The 22,327-nt window shown below is 43.3% G+C and overlaps 1 protein-coding gene across 2 annotated transcripts in view; it reads right to left on the bottom strand.

The window, feature by feature from the left end:
- The window catches only part of MYRIP (myosin VIIA and Rab interacting protein), a 353,060-nt gene that overhangs the window by 54,610 nt on the left and 276,123 nt on the right, over nt 1-22,327 (bottom strand). For both annotated transcript variants that reach the window (XM_065399403.1, XM_065399404.1), the window contains exons 5-7: nt 20,698-20,795; nt 20,266-20,346; nt 12,176-12,325 (exon numbers count right to left, since the gene is read on the bottom strand). In XM_065399403.1, the coding sequence (XP_065255475.1) occupies nt 12,176-12,325; nt 20,266-20,346; nt 20,698-20,795 (329 nt within the window). The remainder of the gene's footprint in view (nt 1-12,175; nt 12,326-20,265; nt 20,347-20,697; nt 20,796-22,327) is intronic.

Genomic DNA, 22,327 nt, shown 5'->3' with positions numbered 1-22,327 from the left:
CGGGGGATTCGGCTGGTGCCTTTCTCTGTGTGATTCATGAGTGGCTCATGCAATCTAGCTGGGTGTGGGGCTCCACATGCAGTTGTGCTGAGTGATAACAGCGTCTGGAGGGGTTTGCTGCTTGTCACTAGCAAAGCATTGTGAGAGACAGCCCAGGCTGGAGAGTTAAGGGGGCACAGCGGTCCCACCATCCTAGGCTGCACCCCAGGGATCCCGTTGTGATGCTACGCCCATATTCTTCATAGAAATATTGTTATGATATGAATATGGCATAACTAAGATGTTTTATGCAAGATGGGTCATGTAAGGTATCATTGGAAAGGTTATGTTTTACTGAATATGATTATCCTCTTTGTATACATGTATCAGTTCTGTATCTGAACTTAGGAATATTGACTATAACAATTACAACATTTAATTTTCACCTGTTCATTTGGAATATGTAGAGTTCAGACCAAGGCATCTCCTTTCAAGGCATCTTGATTCAGATAAATCCAATTGGGAATAAATACAAAACTGCAAGACTGCTCTAAAAAAAATTATTATCCTGTCATTTTTCACTGCCCCTGGATTTTCTTTGGCGCCTGTGATTTTGCCCAAATTACTTGCTCCTGTATTTGCATTTGAGCACAGCAGTGAATTAGTTGGCCAGAAAACCTTAAGGCAACGGCAGTTCTACAAATGTCCAGATGCAGTGCAAAAAATGCTTGAGGGACATCATTGCCTTGAAAAATGGTGGAGCCTATCACAACCCACAATCAGTTACGGGCATGCCCATATTCATGACACAGATAATTAAATCCAGCCCCCTCCCTAAACTCCTCCTCTTCTGCACAGAGGGGGAAATTCACTCCTCGGCAGACACCCAGCACAAGGCCTTCTCACCATCTAAATCCCCCAAATAGGGCTTACATGGACTTCAGTGGTGCATAGGCTTTTTGCTGCCCCTCCTTCACCCACAAAGAGGCAGGCTCCCCCCCAAAATACTCTGCATCCGTCACCGAAAGGAAGGCCCCACACAGCTTACTTTCGGCCCTTTTCCTTATTTTATGGTGTTGCTGCTTCTTACGGCTTCCTTGGGACTTCCCTGGGTAATCCCCAGCTGCCTGTTGCTGCTGCCACTCTAGAGTAGCCCAAGACAGCTGCTCATGAGCAGGAGTGGAAAGGGGACCACAAACCCTGTAGGAGCCTCATTATGAGGCAGCTGCTGTTGGTGTCCCCAACTATAGGGCTACCATACGTCCGGGTTTCCCTGGACATGTCCGGCTTTTCGCTCTTTAAATAGCCGTCCGGGGGGGATTTCTAAAAATCTAAAAATGTCCGGGATTTCCCCCCGTCGGCTATTTATCAACCGAAAAGCAGCTGACAGGGCGGCTGAGCGCCGCTCGCATTGGGGCCTCGGCAGCCAAAGCCCCTTCCCGGCTCCCCCCATCCCCTGCAGCCTTACCACGCCGCCCGGCAGTGCTGGGGGGCGGGGCTGTGCGCCTGTGAGGGAACGCGGTGGCGGGGCTGGCAGCGGCGGCCAGACCCCCTCCCCCGCTTCTCCCCTCCTCCACAGCCTAAGCACGCTGCCCGGCAGCGCTCGGGCGGGGCGCTCCTTGGGGTGCGGAGCCAGACACCTGCTCTAAACCGAGCGGCACGGTAAGGGGGCTGGGGAGTTGGAGAAGGGGGGCAGTCAGGGGACAGGGAGCGGGGGGGGTTGGATGGGTCAGGAGTTTGGGGGGGCTGTCAGGGGGGCAGGGGTGTGGAGAGGGGTTGGGACAGTCAGGGACAGGGAGGGTTAGATGGGTCGGGGGTTCTGGGGGGGCTGTCAGGGGGACAGGAGTGTGGAGAGGGGTTGGGACAGTCAGGGACAGGGAGCAGGGGGGGGTTAGATGGGTCGGGGGTTCTGGGGGTGCTGTCAAGGGGCGGGAAGTGGGAGGGAGTGGCTAGGGGGCAGGGCTACCCCCCAATGGAGTGTCCTCTTTTTGAAAGTTCAGATATGGTAACCCTACCCAACGAGCCCCCATAAAGGGCAAGAGGAAGAAGGCATCCTGGGTGCTGCAGGAGCTCCAGGACACATCAGCCCTGAGGAGGGGGAAGGAGCTCTGGTAGAGTGGTCTGAGGAAGCTGCTTGTGCTGCCTCCAGGAAGAGGAAGCGGCTGCTGCTATGCAACCACAACTGCTGTTCCCCAGGAAACCCCCACCAAGAGCATGATGGAGAAAGGTGCCTCAGCCCAGCCTCGTGTCAGGCCGCTTTCGTCCCTTCTCTGCTCCTTATGTAGGCTCCTTGGGCATCAGTATCTGCCTCAGGTTGCTCTGCCGGAGCTACTCCTTCCCTTCCTCCTTTTGGTGATGCCACGTGATGTCCCAAAGGGCTCAAGGACAGAAGAAAGCCATGCAGAGCTCAGAAGAGAACAAGTCCATCCATCATGACCTAACAGCTTGCTGCCGAACCAGCACTCCACGCTGCTTTATTCGAAGCTCCATTTACTCCTGGATCGGGAGAGGTTTGAATTCAATGGAGCTGACTGCATTCTAAAAAGCCCTTGTGAAGCTATTTCACATTGCTGATGTCAGTTTTAGATTGGGGTTAGAAGCTAGGTAATAAGATTGTGTTTTATTAAGATAACCAGGGGGATAATTGAAATTGGTAACAGTTAAAATCACTGGTGCAAGCACTAGAAACCCAGACAGCTATAGATAAAAAGGAGTCAGCACTCATGTCCAGTGTAGGAAGAAAGGGGAAGAGAAGCTTGTCCTGAGATGAGAAGAAAACAGACTAAATTTGGCCAAGAGATACTTCAGCTAAATGGCTTCTTCAGCATTCAGAACACAGAAGCAGGCATTTAGCTAGAACACGTGTCAACAGGTTCAATTTCTGTAATATGACGTGCATGGATGATTTGGGATCTGCTTTTGGTTCCTCCACAATTAATGGTGAGGGCAACTTGAGTTATGCATTTAGTGGCAAATCAACAGATGCCATTAGTCATAGTAGGACCAAAGTATTATGGGATGGGATTTAAGGAGCTCAGGTAAGGGCTGGCGCCTGGGTGTGCATCTTTATACACAGATGCAGAAAGGTGGTTGGGGCTGAGCCTGACATATCTGCAACTATGTGGATCTACTGGCACTGTGCCCCACCTAAAGGAGATGTAACCCAAGCAGAGGCTACTGAAGCTTTGAATCTGCAGTAGTGGCTATAAAGTGGCTCTACAATCTAGGAATAAGATTCATTCTCCTTAATCCTGCAGCATCCCCTGTGACAAGTATTGTTACTTGAGTTTGGTACATACATTACAGCACTATATTAAAGTGCCCTAAGGAACCTTTAGTGCACACCAGCAGGGTCTACACAGATCAATTAATGAGCAACATGTTAGTGTGCTTTAGAAATCACACCCCAGTAATGCACATTACCCCACCATGCAGACAATCCATAAGTCCCATTTTGAAAGAATGACTTGGACACCTAGGAACTTAGGGCCAAATTTTTAAAGGTATTAGGCACACATGGGAATCAGGTGTATAGGGGCTTTTGAAAATCTCAGTAGCCACCTATCTGTATCTTTAGGCAGCTAAATATCTTTAAAAATCTGTCCTTCGTCCCACTGATTTTCAGTAAGATTTAGGCTCTTATGTCAATTTTTGAAAATGGGACTTACGTGCTTTTAAAAAATTTATTGAGTGTATAATGTTTGATTTTAGTGGCGAAAGACTGTTCCATGTTTGTACAGTAGCTAGTACAATTGTGTCCTGGTCCATGACTAGGACACCAGGATGCTACAGTAATACAAATAAAAATAATAATAAATGTAGGTATTAAAGGCAGAGAGTGTCTGCTTGATCTATAGCAAGATTAGCCATGTACCATAGCAATGGGCTCTTCGCAGTTGGCCAAGCTGAATTGCGGTTGGGGCACCTACCACACCAAGCAACACACAGAAATAAGAATGGCCATACTGGGTCAGACTAAAGGTCCACCTAGCCCAGTATCCGGTCTTCAGACAGTGGCCAATGCCAGGTGCCCCAGAAGGAATGAACAGACATGTTATCATCAAGTGATCCATCCCTTGTCACCCATTCCCAGCTTCTGGCAAACAGGCTAGGGCCACCATCCCTGCCCATCCTGGCTAAAAGCCATTGATGGACATATCATCCGTGAATTTATCTAGTTCTTTTTTGAACCCTGTTATAGTCTTGGCCTTCACAACATCCTCTAGCAAGGAGTTCCACGGGTTGACTGCGTTGTGTGAAAAAATACTTCTTTTTATTTGTTTTAAACCTGCTGCCTATTAATTTCATTTGGTGCCCCCTAGTTCTTGTGTTATGAGAAGGAGTAAATAACACTTCCATATTTACTTTCTCCACACCAGTCATGATTTTATAGACCTCTATCATATTCCCCCTAACCTGTCTCTTTTTCAAGCTGAAAAGTCCCAGTCTTATTAATCTCTACCATGGATTTATATAGAGGCAATATGATATTTTCTGTCTTATTATCTATCCCTTTCTTAATGATTCCCAACATTCTGTTCACTTTTTTGACTGCTGCTGCACATTGAGTGGATGTTTTCAGAGAACTATCCACAGTGACTCCAAGATCTCTTTCCTGAGTGGTAACAGCTAATTTAGACCTCATCATTTTATATGTATAGTTGGGATTATGTTTTCCAATATGCATTACTTTGCATTTATCAACATTGAATTTCATCTGCCATTTTGTTGCTCAGTCACCCAGTTTTGAGAGATCCTTTTGTAGCTCTTCGCAGTCTGCCTGGGACTTAACTACCTTGGTTCATTTTTTTCTCTTTTTTTAGCCAAAAGTTCTGTTTCTCCAAGTGGATCAATAATTATCAGTTTTACAATTTTTATAAAAAACTAACTATAAAGCTTCCTAGCCAAAATGGAGTAAATTTTAAAAAGTACATCAACCTTCATTCACCAGCAATAAATAAATACATCAGCAGGTGGCACTGTAACCAAACATGTCATTCAGTTATGTGAACTGCATATATTTTTTTCTTCTTTGGTTGTTTCAAGGTGCAAATCACTGTAGAATCTTGGTACAATATGTCATAGATTGGAAACTAAGGTTATAGTATTGACAGAAATTTTCAGACACTTTGCTGTGATGAGTCTACTCTCTTCCTGTAAAATCCTATCTAGTGGCATTCTGCTGTAAGAATATTGTTAGAAAAAGAAATACCAGGCACTTACATCCTCACTCCAATTTTCTCTCTTGACATAGTTCCTAATGAATAATTACAGAACTGACCGTATTGGAATGGCACCGCTTTTTCTATAAACAGACTGGTTCATTGGGAGCTTCAACATAAGAAGAAGACAGTGTGGTTCTTAACTGATTGGAGGGACACTGGTAACACTGTCCGCACGCAATGCCTCCTATCACTTAATGAATACCAGTGTACACTTTATAAAGCTCACTGCTATAACACTATTGGAGAGCGAATGTTAGTGAACCCAGGATTATAAATAAACTATATAAAGGACCGTCAGTGTAACATCAATGTTTTAAAATCGCTCTTACAATGTCTGAATGAGGGGTTAATGTTCTATGGGCATATTTTGGAATGTATTTATATGGGATCAACAGGAGTATTTTTATTTACCTGAATATTTTCAGGGGAGATAAATTGATATTTGTATCTTTTGTTCTCTCCTTCCCCCCCTCCACCCCAAAAAAGAAAAGAATGGAAGAATGGGTAGTTCATTCATCATTTGATAACGTCTTTTGTTTCTATCTGGAAGCTAAAATGAGGATTAAAAGAAAATATTCCAAGCACATCTGACTGAATTCTAGGAAGGTGACAGTCACTTTTGTTTTATTTTCTCATCCCTCTCTTATTTCACTGTACTTCAGCATCTAGATACAAGAGATAAAATCCTCATCCTATACAATCCTTTAACTGAGGGATGAGCATCTTGTAATTACCATTTTTTTTTCAAAAGTAAGTAATTTGCTGTTAATTTCATGTTCTGTGCTGGGCTTCAGTGAGGAGGAGGTGCTGCTGCTGACTTTCATAAGGAGGAAACTGACAGGAGCTAACACATTGAAATCCAGGTGATTGGCACCCAGGTAATTGGGAGAATGTCCATGCAACACATTCTGTAGAATACATTTCAATTATTCTAAACAATAGATACCAAATTACGTTTAAAAACCTGTTTATATTTTATCTGTATTTTTATATTTATAGAATACATTTTACATGTATTTCTATAGCATGGTTTATGATCTATAGTAGTTAGAAGATGTGAATCGGTGTTAGCTGGCATATATTTCCTGCTTTGTAATCCTTTCTTTGCTCCATGCTGCTGTCCTGCTCTGTTATGTCTGCTAAATAGGATCCACTTTCTTTGAAATGTTTTAATGCTTTGTATAAAGTTTGGGGCAAATGCTAAGAGGTGCTGAGCATACGGCTTCCGCTGATTTCAACGGGTATTTTGTTTGAATAAGAGCCAAGTAAGGACTGCAGGTTTTTGGCTCCTTCTTTTTCTCAAGCAAATCATTTAAACAGGTAAATAACTCTCAGTATATTATATTCCTCACAGGGAGTCAAACCGAACCCAAACCTGAAAACCAGTTCAGAGAGGGTTTTTGAGTGAACTGGAAACTGAATCCGAACTGAAAACCTCCGAGTTGCAATGAACCTGAACTGGAACCAAACCCAAAAAAACCAAAAATCTGTAACTAGTTCAAAATCACAGGTTCAATAATCCCAGGGGAGGGTCTTTTGGGTTTCCTGAGGAAGGGTCTCTCTCTACTCCACCCCTAGAGAGAGAGAGGAGGGGGAGAGACTAAACTTCCCAAGAAGCCATTTAAGGTGGTGAGGTAGAGAGGGGTTCTGGGATTGGTAGTTATCCTGTCATGCCCACTTGAGGACTGCCCATAGAAGGGAACTATAACTCCCAGAACACCTCCCTTCCCCCACTGAGGGCTTGGTTCCTGCTCTGCAAGTCAATGTAGAAAGGGCATTTTCTGGACTGAAATTTATTTTGTCACTTCAGTGGTCAAAATATGACTGACAGTTCTGGAGGAAATTTTACTAATGCGTACAAATAACTTGTTTTAAAACAATTTTTCTATAAGGAAATATTTATCATTGTATTCTTTTGCTAGAAGTTACAAGCATAACGCAAGCATAAGTGTGTGTGACATTAATCTGCAGGAAATGTACTTGAACTGGTTCAAACAGGTTCAACGTGATTGAAATGGTTATCGAACCATCATTCTAAGTTAGCGTCTGAACCAGAACCGAACCAAAATGTTAAAACATGTTGATGAACCTGAGCCACAAGTGACCTGCAATTTTTAATACAGTAGTTCGATTCCCTGATTTCTCACATAATTAGTTTAACTGGCACATTTCTGTTTCCCCTGGACTGCACCAATAATGTGGATTTTAATGAAATACTCCTCTTTCCTATATTCCTAGCTGTTTTAAATACACTAAATTATGAATGAATTTCTATTTACATTAGCATTATTTTAGCCAAAATATAAAGACCACTTATATACCAGTTACAGCACATTGGGATGCCTGCATTCCGTCAGTACACCAAATGGTTGTTTGCTTTAAGTTGCAGTGACTTATAGTAATGGAATATATTGAAAGGATACAAAATAACCTGTCCCTTGTTCAAAATTCCTGACATCTTAACATTGTCTATTGCGCCAAACAGTGCTAATGACAAACAGATGGAGTCATCCATCTCTTTTTATGGGACACAAGGAATACAACATTCAGTCTTACATCAGCAATTTAACGTTGGCATGGGACTTTGAGGAAATTTGGGAAGAAAGAAGGTATTTTATAGCTAGTGGCACAGCATAGTACTTACAATTAAGCAATTAGAATATATTTCAGAAGAGATGCTTTTAAAAATACATATATATGGAGATCAACACATTTTTCCAAAATCAAAACAGTCAAATATGTCAGACAGTCTGTTTCTATTTACTCTGTTGCCCTTGATTTATAACTTGGGCTGTATTCATACACTATTTATATTAGAACGATAAAATGCTGTCTTAACTAAACTAACAATTATTTAGAAACAAGCAATTTTGGACAATTGGGGAGGTCATGCAGACAGCCCAACGGCATTTTCCAGCAGACACAGATCAGACATGTACAGTGGTTGACATTAAAAGTCAGCATTTCACATCAGTTAGAATACAGTGATATTTAAGACTATAACAATTTCCCTCTATACTTAGATAGGTGATATCTGTAATAAACTGTGTGGGTAAATGTGGATTTTTAATGCCTTCTGCTGTAGCATGCAATCTGTTTAAACAACTGTATGATTAGGTCTATCATCCTGATTAAATTCAATGTGTTACCATCTTACATACAAAAGGAATACACTTTTTGCACCTAAGGTAATTTGCCAGTTTTGCATTACAAAAAAGATAGTTGTCCTATCTCTCTCCCGTACTCTGTGCATCTTTCATTCCCTGTTCACATTCTTGTTCCACTTGATTTAATCTAACCTGCTTTTGCTTGCTTCACCCAGGAATTTGGTTGGTTGTGAAGAAATTCCTAAACAGAAGAAACTCTGCCTACAAAATACTTATTAGGAGATGAGTCTATGTATACCGCTCTGGTCCTGATAATACTCTGTCTGGGATGGCTCTGAAAGAGGCGTGAGCTGAAGAGGCTGAAACTGCTTCTATTAGACTGGTCACAGCCTTTTTAGTTTGTGCATATATAATCTCACTTATCACTGATCAGTGTGAAGCTTTCTCTAGTGAGCATGTGCACCTAAATGTCAATTTCTGTAGAATTTACGCTTTCATTTAAGAACAAAAAATTAAGTTTCTAGTATCTAGTTTCTAGTAAATTAAGATAACCTTCTCAAAGGAGAACTTGTAAACGAATGCAATTCAGTCTTGAGTCTGCAGACAGATGCAGGTCTCCTCTGCTGCTCATATCTTTGCGAAGCACAGCTCTTATTCAGAACCATGTGGCCACTGACCGCTCTCTGCTTGCTCCATGTGAGGCACTTTGCAGCCACAGGTTCCACAAGTATTCACTGGGAACTCAGAGCTCTGTTTTGCTGATTTGAGGGTAGATTAGAGTTTCAATAGAATCCAGATGGACAGGCTTACTTCTGTTCTATTCAAATTCTTATATGGCCTCCATCACGTCTAAATAGCCAATACAAACTGATGGCAGTTAAAGATTTGTAGCTGGTTATTATAAAGGGACCAACTTTAACACGACCAGTTTTATCTGTCCAAATTTCTCCACCAAGTCTAGTACAACCGAAAACAAAGAAGAGTTTCACTGAAGTGAAATTACAAAAATAGGGATATGACCTTGTCTGCTATTTCTGTACTGAATCCCAACGTGTATTGATTGCATGTTGAGTTCTCTAAATGCAAAGGAACAGCAGGATTCAGTTTGCTATTAAAAACTTTTAAAATAATACCTGAAGATTTGAACAGAGCATTCCTTTTGTTCCCGAGGCAAAACTCTCATTGACTCAGTGGCGGATTTACTTTTTTTTCAGCCCCCAACATGGTGTCACAAACAAGCTGTCCAATAGTTGGATATCACGGTGTCTGATATGCTTGTAGAATCATAAGAGGGGTGTGATGGAGGAACAGGGCAGAGGGATACATACATACAGTTTCACAGGGATCCCCTGGGTCAGATATATGCACAATGTGTCACTAAAGGATGGTGTGAGGTCTCTACCAACAGCCAGTAGCCCACTGGTCATCATAATCATTGAGAAATGTCTGTACAGATGATAATTATTATGAAGTTATGTGCACATGCTGAAAATTATGTTAAGGCAGTATCCAGAAGGTGGCATGTCTCAGAAGGTTCCTTTTAGGCAGGGGGTAACAGACATTTATCCTCCCGTCTGGTCATTGTGTGTTCCAGTATATGCCTATTTGCAGCCTGAGCCACATGCTGATAAAGTGTTTGTGAAATCTACAAGGAAGGAGTATACAGGAAATAACCACTTTATGAATAAGGACAATGGATTGTTCTAATATATCTGGAGTGCAAACAGGCACCTGGGACCTTTCACTGAGAAGACAGCTGACAGAGTGACTTGTCTTATGAATGGAGGGTCACTGCCAAACGTGGCTGTAAAAAGGTGGAAAGACTTCAGGTGAGCACTGCTCTGTAAGACAGGTAAGTAGCAAAGTAAGTAAGTCTAGTTCTACAATGCGTGTTATGATTTTTTTCTATAGGCAACCATTTGTTTCCAGTTCATCTACTTGCTATCACTTGTATCTCTATACACTAAATAAACTTTTACTTGTTTTCACTAATGAGATGTCTCACAGACCAGGGTACACCTGGGAAGTGTCACAAGGGAGTCTAAAAAGGGAAATGAATCTCTCAACATAAAACATCCAATCCAAAGAAACTACTGATGCTTATTTTCACCCACTTTCCCTTATTGCTGTAACTGAAATCTTACTATTGTAGCCTGTGTAGATTTTCTTCATTGCCTAGCAGGTGCTAACAATGTTTTGCTGAGAAAATAAGCAAAAGGAGGGGAAAACACTCTGTAATATAACATGGGGCCTACACGGTACTCTGCAGCTGTGTTTAGTTTATTTGTTTAGAGAGCTAGGAAACAAAATACAAATCAACATTTAGACTTGTGTTAACAGCTCACAAAACAAGAAATAACATTTAACAGACTCAAAATACAGCAAACCAAGCTTCAAAAATTCTTTTAGAGAAAAGTATCAGAGGGGTAGCCGTGTTAGTCTGAATCTGTAAAAAGCAACAGAGGGTCCTGTGGCACCTTTAAGACTAACAGAAGTATTGGGAGCATAAGCTTTCGTGGGTAAGAACCTCACTTCTTACCCACGAAAGCTTATGCATCTGAAGAAGTGAGGTTCTTACCCACGAAAGCTTATGCTCCCAATACTTCTGTTAGTCTTAAAGGTGCCACAGGACCCTCTGTTGCTTTTTAGAGAAAAAAGCACCAAGGATCAAATCTTGTTTCCACTGAAGCTAACACAAGTTTGGACTTAATGGTGAACATTAAGAATTTGCGCCCTCCTCCCCCAAAAACCCACATCCCCAATATAGTAGGAGGTCTCCACTGCAAAAAAGAGGCTCAAGGTCTGCAATGAAAAAAATGTAGGCACAAAGTTGTGTCTGTATCTTTTTGCACACCTCAGTGTGTGTAGAGAGAGTCCCGATATTACGGTTTAAATCACCCACCCCTTGTATGGCTGATCCAGAGCACAGTGGAATAACTGGAAAGGATCCTATTGACTTCAGTGGACAAAGTAGTAGTATATACATTGGAAAAGACTAGCTTGAAACTTATTCATTTCTCTCAGTCCAGAGGATACTCTAGAACAGTGGTTCTCAAACTAGGGCCGCCGTTTGTTCAGGGAAAGCCCCTGGCGGGCCAGGCCGGTTTGTTTACCTGCCGCGTCCACAGTTTCAGCTCCCAGTGGCTGCAGTTTGCCGCTCCAGGCCAATGGGGGCTGCGGGAAGTGGCGCGGGCTGAGGAATGTGCTGGCCGCCCTTCCCGCAGCCCCCATTGACCTGGAGCGGCGAACCGTGGCCAGTGGGAGCCGCAATTGGCCGAACCTGCGGACACGGCAGGTAAACAAACCGGCCCGGCCCGCTAGGGGATTTCCCTGAACAAGCGGCGGACCGGCTTTGAGAACCACTGCTCTAGAACACAGTCCCTGTTCGCCCTGTGAAAGAAAAGTAGGGGCAGCCGTGCCAGAGTGGGGATTTTCAAAATGATCCTCAACATTTACCATCCAGGCACATCATCATCTGTTCCCCCACTGTTTGCTGTGATGATTGATGATAATGAAAAAAATTCCCTGGGCTGCATTCTGTGGTCTGCTACAAGTGCCAAGTGGATGAAAACTTAACAAAAATGGCCCAAGAGAACATTCCTCTTGCAGTGAGGAAAGCTTCACTGACATAAAGCTGGCATAGAGCGTGTTGGAAGAGAGCGGTAGTGTGACAGGAATGACCAAGGGCCCTACATCTCACCTGATCATCAGATTGTGGTATGCAAACAACATTTACTCTTTGGATTTAATGCTCATGTTTTGTATATTTGCATTTAACATTCTAGTCAGCATGCCCATCTCTACTATCTCTATTTTCCACTTTCTTGCAGCAGAAAATTTAGATGGTTGAGTTTGGTCACTCACCCATAATGTGTAGGATCCCCTGCGACTGCCCGGAAAAGTCAGCATGCTCTGATCTGAAACAGCAACAGATGCCAGATCGCTGCTTCTGGACTGTGGCCAATTAAAATCAGCCTCCGCCTGCTCAGCTTTACTTTTTTGCTTTCTTATAATCTGTAGGGTTGAAACAGAGAGAGAGAAAAAAAGGTTACTGGAAAGTACTGCCAGAGCCATATGGCTCAAAATGCATTGGCTGTGTCAAGATGAACAGCGTGGAATAGAAAGTTTGAGTTTCCTTTAGCTTCGGCCCCAGCTAATTCAAGTTTGATTTTCACAACCTGCACTTATTTCTTCTTATCTGAAGTCAGAGGGTTTGCAAGTGCACAAGAGAGTTACAATAAAGTCATTATCTAATATCTGTAGGAACACCAGAGCTGAATTAAAACAATATGGAAATCTATAGCCCACCAATGGTACTTAATGTGATCTATATCTGGAAGCCAAGTATACATTTTCTAAGAATAAGAATGCATAAGTAGATGAATATTGGTATGGAATCATAGAATAAAGGATATGGGCTTGATTTCAAAAGTACACCTAACTCCTATTGACTTTTAACGGGAGTTAGGTGCTTAAGCACCATTTCCTTAGATTCATAGATTCTCAGGCTGGAAGGACTACTGTGATCATCTAGTCTGATTTCCTGCATAACACAGTCCATTGAACTTCTCTGAATTTATTCCTGTTTGAACAAGAGCATATGTTTTAGAACAACATCCCATCTTGATATAAAAATTGCCACTGATGAAAAACCACTTCAACCCTTGGTAAATTGTTCCAATGGTTAATTACCTTGACTGTTAAAAATGTACACCTTATTTCCCGGTCTGAATTTGTATAGTTTCAACTTCCAGCAATTGGATTATGTTAAGTCTTTGTCTGCTAGACTGAAGAGCCCATTTTCTAATATTTGTTCCCCATGGAGGTACTTAAAGACTATAATCAAGTCACCCCTTAATCTTCTCTTTGTTAAACGGAACTGGTTGATCTCCTTGAGTCTAAGGGTATGTCTACACTGGCAGAGCTACATCGCTGGCAGCTACATCGCCACTCAAAGAGCGCTGAAGGGAAACTGCTGTTGTGTGTTCACACTGTCAGCTGCCTGCGCAATAGCGTGTTCACACTTGCAGCACTTGTAGCGGTATTTGGAGCAGTGCACTCTGGGCAGCTATCCCACAGAGCATTTCTTCCTCTTCTGCCACTAAGAATTGTGGGAAGGCGGAGGTAGTCGCAGGCATCCTGGGTTCTGTCCCAATGCCCTGTGATGCATTGCTTCGCATCCCAGCAACCCCTGTGCTTCTGTCCACATTCGGCGCCATCTTTCAACGGTTTGTGTACTGCATGCTCTGCCTCTTCGGTCTGCAGGAATGGATCCCGCACTGTTGACCAATATGCTGCTCGCTCTAACACATCACGAGTTACAGTGGAGTTATTCCTTAAACTACAAAGGCAAGAGTTCTACATTGATCTCGCCACATGTAGTAGCTACGACATGAGATTGCTTGTGGCATTCATGGAGGCAGTGACCACAGTGGAGCGCCGCTTTTGGGCTCGGGAAACAAGCACTGAGTGGTGGGATCACATCGTGATGCACGTCTGGGATGAAGAGCAGTGGCTGCAGAACTTTCAGATGAGTAAAACCACATCCATGGAACTGTGTGATGAGCTCACCCCAGCCCTGCGGCGCAAGGACACGAAAATGAGAGCTGCTCTGTTGTTGGAGAAGCACGGGGCAATTGCACTGTGGAAGCTGGCTACTCCAGACAGCTACCGATCAGTTGCTAACCAGTTCGGAGTGGGAAAGTTGACCTTTGGACTCATGTTGACGGAAGTGGGCAGGGCCATTAATCACATCCTGCCCTGAAAGACCGTGACTCTGGGCAACATGTGTGACATTGAGGATGGCTTTGCACAAATGGGCTTCCCTAACTGTGGAGGGGCATAGGTGGCACACACATTCCAATTTTGGCACCAGACCACCCTGCCACCGATACATTAATCGGAAGGCGTATTTCTCTATGGTTCTCCAAGTGCTTGTGGATCACCGTGGGTGTTTCACGGACATTAATGCAGGCTGGTCCGGAAAGGTGCATGACGCATATATCTTTTGGAACACTGCCCTGTTTAGGAAGCTGCAACCAGGGACTTTCTTCCCGGACCAGAAAATCACCGTAGGGGAAGTCAAAATGCCCATTGTAATCCTGGGAGACCCTGCTTACCCCTTAATGCTGTGGCTTATGAAGCCATACACGGGGAACCTTGACAGCAGCAAGGAGTGGTTCAAAAACAGGCTGAACAAGTACAGAATGACTGTTGAGTGTGCTTTTGGCTGTTTAAAGGCCCACTGGCGCTGCCTATATGGGAGGTTGGACCTGGCTGATGACAATATTCCTATGCTTATAGCCGCGTGCTGTACGCTCCATAATATTTGTGAAGGGAAGGGTGAAAGCTTCACTCAGGGCTGGACCACTGAGGCTCAGCGCATGGAGGCTGAATTTGAACAGCCAAAGACTAGGGCTATTAGAGGGGCGCAGCATGGGGCCATAAGGATCAGGGATGCCTTGAGGCAGCAATTTGAAGTTGAAAGCCACTAATATTTGTTGCTATGCTCAGGAGTGCAGTGCTTGTATTGCTGGGAGGTGATTGTGATTGGTGCAGACGATGCATTGTGAAGGTTTAAGAAAATTGCCTGTTGCTTTGCAGAGCTCCGTTTGCTTTCAATTAATGGAATAAAGATTGCTTTCAAACCAAAACAATTCTTTTATTAAAAAACAACAACTGGAGGACAGAGACAAACAAAAGAACACATCAGCACTGTGGGGGAGGGGGAAGGGAGGGTCCCAGACAGAGGTCGAGTTCCGGGATGGTTAAAGATTTGTGTATGTCCAGGTATCATATGCAACCTTGTCCACAGGGCTGCACTGTGACGGGGCAGGAATGGAAAGCAGTGGGTACAGACTGGAGTCAGGAGGTTAAGAGTGTGTTGGCGGTGTCTGGGGGGTACACGGGAAAGAGTTTTGTGACAGCGGCTGCAGGGGAGGGTGGGTGTGGAGCTGCTTGGTTTGCAGTGCTAGTAGCGCCTGGAGCGTGTCCGCTTGGCACTCCATAACATTTAAGAACTGCTCCATGGCTTCGTTCTGGCACACCACTTTCTCCTTTCGGTCCCTCTTCTCGCTGTCCCACTACTCCTTCAATTCTTGTTTCTCGGCCGCAGCGTGCATCATGACATCACACAGAAAATCCTCTTTAGTTCTTCGTGGCCACTTTCTAATTCTGCGCAGCCATTCAGCCGGCGATAACAAAGAGGGAGGCTGGGCTCCCAAGGTCATCTCTGTGAAGCCAAAATGCAACATTTTACAGAAGCAGTATTGTTTGCAACCCACAGACCATTGATTCAGTGATTTAAAACACAGCCGCTATAATCGCTATTCACGTACCTGTCACTAACTGGCTGACCCTAGGCAAGCATACATGAGCCACAAGATCCCCAAAATGGTGAGTAACCGCAGGGGCAGGGGAAATCAGTGTTCTAGGACCGTACTGTACACTGGGCATGTGGCTCTTGGGGAGAGCCAGCACTGTACGGGGGGCCTTATAATCATTACTGTCCCCACATTTTCCACAGGCTGTGTTCATTATGAAAGATATCTTGCTGCTGAGGGTGAGCAGGGAATCGAGGGAGGGTCTTCCCCATACTGCAGCTTCTGCCCTGGCCCTTATGTGGCTCCCCTGTGTGCAGCAATGGTCCCTGCCCCCGTGACGGCAGAGTGGCGCAGGAAAGTTACCCTTAATGGGACAAAGCAGCTCTGCCAAAGAACATGCGGCAGTGGATTGCCCAGTATCTCCATGAGAGTTTCGTGGAGATCTCTGAGGCAGATTCCTGTGAAGTGAGCGAATCAATCAACACCCTGTTCCGCCGCTCAGACTAGGCATGTGGTGGTAAGAGCATCATACAGACACAAGCCTGCTTTCTGCAACCCTCCTGCCCCCAGCAACTTGCTTCAGCAATTCCCAAGATCAAAGCCACTTACCGGGGGCCTCCTCTCCTGTTTGTGCTTTGCCAAGATCTGACAGCTGTGACTGGCTGGCCTTCTCCGGGGTAGAGAAGAGCTCCTGGCTGCATGCATCTCTGACCTCCGAGTCGTCCTCTGCCTCTGGGTCCCCCTCCCACTCCACATCCTCATCCAGGATTTTCTCTTCCTGGCTCAGTCCACTCTCGACTGGCATGCGAGCCACCAAAGCATCCACTCCAGATCTTTGTAGAACTGGCAACTCGTGGGCGCAGCACCGGAGCGGTGGTTTGCCTCCTGTGCCTTGTGGTAGGCGTTCCGCAGCTCCTTCACTTTGACCCTGCACTGCACTGCACCGGTCATGGCCCCTTTCTGTCATGCATCATGAAATCTGTCCATCAGTAACATAATTCCTACGGCTGGAGCGCAGCTGGGACTGGACAGCCTCCTCTCCCCAAATGCTGATGAGGTCCAGCAGCTCGGCATTGCTCCAAGCGGGGGATCACCTGGTGCGTGGAGCAGGCGTGGTCACCTGGAAAGATGCACTGAGACCACTGCATGCGTCATCAAGCAAACAGGAAGGGGACTTTCAAAATTCCCAAGGAATTTAAGAGGTGGGGCTCACGGTTGGTCACCTGAGGGCAGGGCAGTGGAGTTCAAATCACAGCATTGTGGGACACCTCCCGGAGGCCAATGACAGCGCTGTAATCTACCACGGTGTCTACACTGGCACTGCAGCACTGTAGCCCTGGCGCAGAAAGCTGTACGCCTCTTGTTGGGGTTGTTTTTTTATAGCGCTGCAACTGTGCAGTTTCTGCGCACTAAGTGCCTTGGCAGTGTGTACACCTCAGGAGTTACACCACAGAAAGCTGCTTTACTATGCAGAAACTTGCCAGTGTAGACAAGGCCGAACACTATAAGGCACAGTTTCAATTCCTTTAATCATTCTCGTGACACTTCTCTGAACCCTCTCCAACTTTTCAACATATTTCTTGAATTGCAGACACCAGAACTGGACACAGAATTCCAGGAGTGGTCACACCAGTGCCAAATACAGAGAGAAAATAACCTCTCTACTCCTATTTGAGATTCCCCTGTTTATTCATCCAAGGAACGCATTAGCCCTTTTGGGCACAGCGTTGGACTGGGAGTTCATGTTCAGCTGATCATCCATCATGACCCTCAAATCTTTCAGAGTCACTGCTTTTCAGAATACAGTCCCCCATCCTGTAAGTATGGCCTATGTTCTCTGTTCTTAAATGTATCCATTTAGCCATATTAAAACACATATTGTTTGCTTGCATCCAGTTTATCAAGCAATCCAGATTGCTCTGTGTTGGTGACTTTTCCTCTACATTATTTACCACTCCCCCAATTTTTGTGTCATCTGAAAATTTTATCAGTGATGATTCTGTTGGGATATGTTAGGTTTAAGTAAAGACCTGGGAAGCTGCTGGTATGCTGCCATGGCATTAGGGAAGAAAGGCACAGACAGGCAGTATTTCTTTGTTTAATAAATAAGTTGCCATATTTTTCCCTTCCCTGTTGCTTGTTGAGAATTGATAAGCCTTGCAGCTGCATAAGAAATGTAGTTGTCTAAAAAAAGACCCTTTGTGTAAAAGAAGGGTTACCTCCCCCTCCCTTCTTTCCCAGCTACACAAGAGAGCCCTGGGTCATGGCCCCTTCCTCCCTCCCCTGAGAACTGCTGATTAAAGAAATTTGTAGCAACAAATTATTGCAAAGAAATGTATTTTCAAGGTAAAAATGCCTGTATAACATGCGTAATGTTGTGAACAATAGAGGGGGTGGATATACAAATTGTATGGGTGTTTCTATTACTTAATAAGCGTTTTTCGGGTGTTGTACCAGATGTAGGCATTTACATACTAACTTAAATAAAAGGAGTGTGCTGTAACTAATCCAGTGCTTACTCGACAATTGGGTCGAGGGGAACAAGTATCGCAATAAAGGATCCCATCTAGTCAATCAGCCTCTGGGTCAACCTGCTCCTTCTTCTAACAGCTTCTATGTTTTCTTCCAGGTCATTAATACTAATGTCAACTAGTATGGGGCCAAGAACTGCGGGACTCCACTAGAAATACATCTACTTAATGATGATTCCCCGTTTACAATTACATGTTGAGACCTATCAGTTAGCCAGTTTTTAATCCATTTAATAGGTGCCATGTTAATTATATATTGTTCTAGTTCTTTATCAAAATGTTATATGGTACCACGCGAAATGCCTTAAAGAAGCCTAAGTATATTACATCAACCCTATCACCTTTATCAGCCAAACTTGCAATCTTACCAAAAAAAGATTTCAAGTTAGTTTGACAGGTTCTATTTTCTATAAACCCATGTTGATTGGAATTAATTATTTTACCCTCCTTTAATCAAGGCTTGCGTCAGCTGCTCCATTATCTTGTTTGGGGTCGATATGAGGCTAACAGAACTATAATTACTATAGTTGCATTTACTATTTTAAAATATTGGCACAACATTAGCTTTCTTTTAGTCTCCGAGAACTTCCCCAATGTTCCATGAGTTTTGAAAATCAACATTAATACTAAATGATCTATTCGGCCACCTCTTTTAAAACTCTTGGTAAATTGTCCGGAGCTGCTGATTTAAAAATGCTCAGTTTTAGTAGCTGCTGTTTAACATCTTCCCGAGTGGAATGGAATGGAAAGTGTTTCACCATCATCTGATAAGATCACATCATCTGTTCCCCCGCCGCCCCCCCCCCCCAATACAGAACAGAAATATTCACTGAACACCATGGTCTGTTCTGCATTATTATTGACAATTCTATCATTCTGCATTATTATTGACAATTCTACCATTTTCATTTAGTCATGGACCAATACCATAGTTAGGATTCCTTTTGTTCCTAATATACTTTAAAAATCCCTTTGTTTAGGTCCTTAACTCTGCTAGCCACTGATTTTCCCTTCTGTCCTTTTGCGTTCCCTATTAATTGTCTGTAATTGCTAGCTTCTGATTTATATTCATTCCTGTGAACTTCCTCTTTTGTTCATTTGTTACATATATATTTTATAGCTACCTTCACTTCCCCCCTAAGTGTTTGAAAATGTACCTTTGAAAATCTACTTCATCTGCAGACAAAAAAAGATTGAATAGTTTATCTAATCCATCTCCCTGCAAGTGTAGGATTGTTCTCTGTAATACTTGAGCTCGGTGCAATATTTTTGACACAAATTCGCCAAAGAGATTCAGCCAGAAGGGTTTTTTCAGGCTAGATTCAGAAAGGCACTTAGGTGCTATTCGTAAAACAGCAAGAGGAGGCGGACGTGACCTGTTACCCAATAGCCCACTGGTTAGGGCACTCATCTGCAATATGGGAGCCCCCATACAGGCAGATTAGGTATCTGAACCCCAGTCTACCACCTTCCAGGTGAATGCTCTAGCCACAAGGCTATAGAGGAGAACACGCTCCCCTGTCCTCTTCCAATGATGTTTCCAAATTTCCTTTGTTTTAATTTTAAAAAGCAGTTAAAAGTGCCTAAAATCAAAGCAAAATGTTTCATTTGACCCCAAATGAAATTTTTGGTGCTTTGTTTTGCCAAGAAAATTTTTCATTTCAGATCGCTCCAGAACAATTTTTTTCCTCGATTACTCGCACAGCTCTATGTAATATATGTATGCACATTTCCCTGTCTGATTTGTAATGGTCTTTGGGAAATTATTCTATAGTGAAACAGATCTCATTGACAGGCAGCTTTTGACAAACTTGCCAACAGTTCCAATTTGTCTGGGGTGGTCCAGGTTTTTAAAACCTATTCAGGAGAATCAGTCTTCTGACCAATTTCCCAGGAGCTGCTGTAGCAGGAGGCAGGATATTTTCCATTGAGCGGTTCCTCTCCTGGATATTCTTGTCATCCACACATACACATTCAATCCTTTTCTGATATGTATCATCTTGCGTGAGTTAAATCAAACCTTGATAGACTACAGGGCTGTCTTCTAGCCATTTAATATTCCAAAGAATACAATTCACAACAGCAAAGCTGCATCACATACCTTCTGCACTATGGTAGTGGCAAGCTCTTCAATCAGTTCCTCCTTATGTTCCCGTAAATAACAAGCCTCGTTCTGTTTGTCCTGCACAAAGATACAATTTATAAATACTACAGAGTCACATTTGAGTGGTATTTTTACAAGATCAATATAAAAATAAAAATGAGTAACATCCTACTTCGCATTGTATGCAGAAAGAACTGAATGTAAATAACTCTAATTTATTGGAATATCCTGTATTTCTGAAGTGGAACATGCGTGCTATCTTGATAATAACTTTCAGAGAAACAGCACACAATTCTTTTAGCTAATGCAGTCAGCTAATTCATCACTGCATTACATTTTCTTTGATTTTCACTCACCTTTCCACTATTACTTGAATAAAGAAAAAACTGATCTATATAAGCCAGCTGAATGTTATTAAAATTTTTTTACCAGGCTTTCACCATATGTCTCTGCCTTGGAAATGGCTTCTTCTACTGCTTCTTCTGCCACACGTAAGGCCACAGCTAGGGTGTCCATCATACTATGTCCTAGTCAAAAAGCAAACAAAATACCCACATTTATGCTCAGCTGCAAAATTCAGACCAAGATTCTTCAGCTTCAGTAATTCTTAGATCTAGGATTTTGGTATAGTCTACTGCAGAGATGCAGAGCCAGACCTCAATCCCAAGCTGATCAAGATGCACAGGAACATAAGAATGGCCATACTGGGTCAGACCAATGGTCCATCTAGCCCAGAATCCTGTCTTCCGACAGTGGCTGGTGCCAGATGGTTCCGAGGGAATGAACAGAACAGGACAATTATCAAGAGCCATCCCCCGTTGTCCACTCCCAGCTTCTAGCAGTCAGAAGTTCAGGGACACTCAGAGCGTGAAGTTGTATCTTTGACCATGTTGGCTAATGGCCATTAATGGACCTATCCTCCACCAACTTCTTTAATTCTTTTTTGAACCCAGTTGTACTTTTAGCCTTCCCAAATTCCCTGGCAATGAGTTCCAGAGGCTGACTGTATGTTCTGTGAAGAAGTACTTCCTTATGTTTGTTTTAAACCTGCTGCCTATTAATTTCATTGGGTGACCCCTGGTTCTTGTGTTATAAGGAGAGGTAAATAACACTTTCTTATTCACTTTCTCCACACTATACTTGATTTCACAGACCTCTAGCATATCCCTTCTTAGTCTTCTCTTTTCTAAACTGAACAGTCCCAGTCTTTTTAATCTCTCCTCATAGAGAAGCTGTTCCATACCCCTTATTATTTGTGTTGCCTTCCTCTGTACTTTTTCCAATTCTAATATACATTTTTTAGATAAGGTAACCCAAACAGCACGCAGTATTCAAGATGGATTTATATAGTGGCATTATGACATTTTATGTATTATTATCTATTTGTTTCCTAATGGTTCCTAACATTGTTAGCTTTTTTGCGTGCTGTTGCACATTGAATGGATGTTTTCAGAGAGCTATCCACAGTGATTCCAAAATCTCTTTCTTGAGTGGTAAGAGCTAATTTAAACCCCATCATTTTATATGTATAGTTGGTATTATATTTTCCAATGTGCATTACTTTGCATTTATCAACATAGCATTTCATCTGCCATGTTGTTGCCCAGTTTTGTGAGATCACTTCGTAACTCTGCAGTCTGCTTTGGACTTAACTATCTTGAGTAATTTTATGTTGTCTGGAAACTTTGCCAACTCACTGTTTACTCCTTTTTCCAGATTATTTATGAATATGATAACCTGCACTGGTCCTAGTATAGATCTTTGGGGGTCCGGTTATTTACCTCTCTCCACTGTGAAAACTGACCATTTATTCCTACTCTTTGTTTTCTATACTTTAACCAGTTATTGATCCAGGAGAGAACCTTCCCTCTTATCACATGAATGTTCACTTTGCTTAAGAGCCTTTGGTGAGGGACATTGTCAAAAGTGTTCTGAAAGTCCAGGTACGCAATATCAACTAGATCACCCTTATTCACGTGCTTGTTGACCACCTCAAAGAATTCTAACAGATTGGTGGGGCATGATTTCCCTTTACAAAAGGTGTGTTGACTCTATTGTG

Source organism: Emys orbicularis, chromosome 2 (genome assembly GCF_028017835.1).
Source record: "Emys orbicularis isolate rEmyOrb1 chromosome 2, rEmyOrb1.hap1, whole genome shotgun sequence".
NCBI lineage: Eukaryota > Metazoa > Chordata > Testudines > Emydidae > Emys > Emys orbicularis.
Note: the sequence above shows the minus strand (reverse complement) of the source record. Positions and strands in the feature narration are given on the sequence as shown.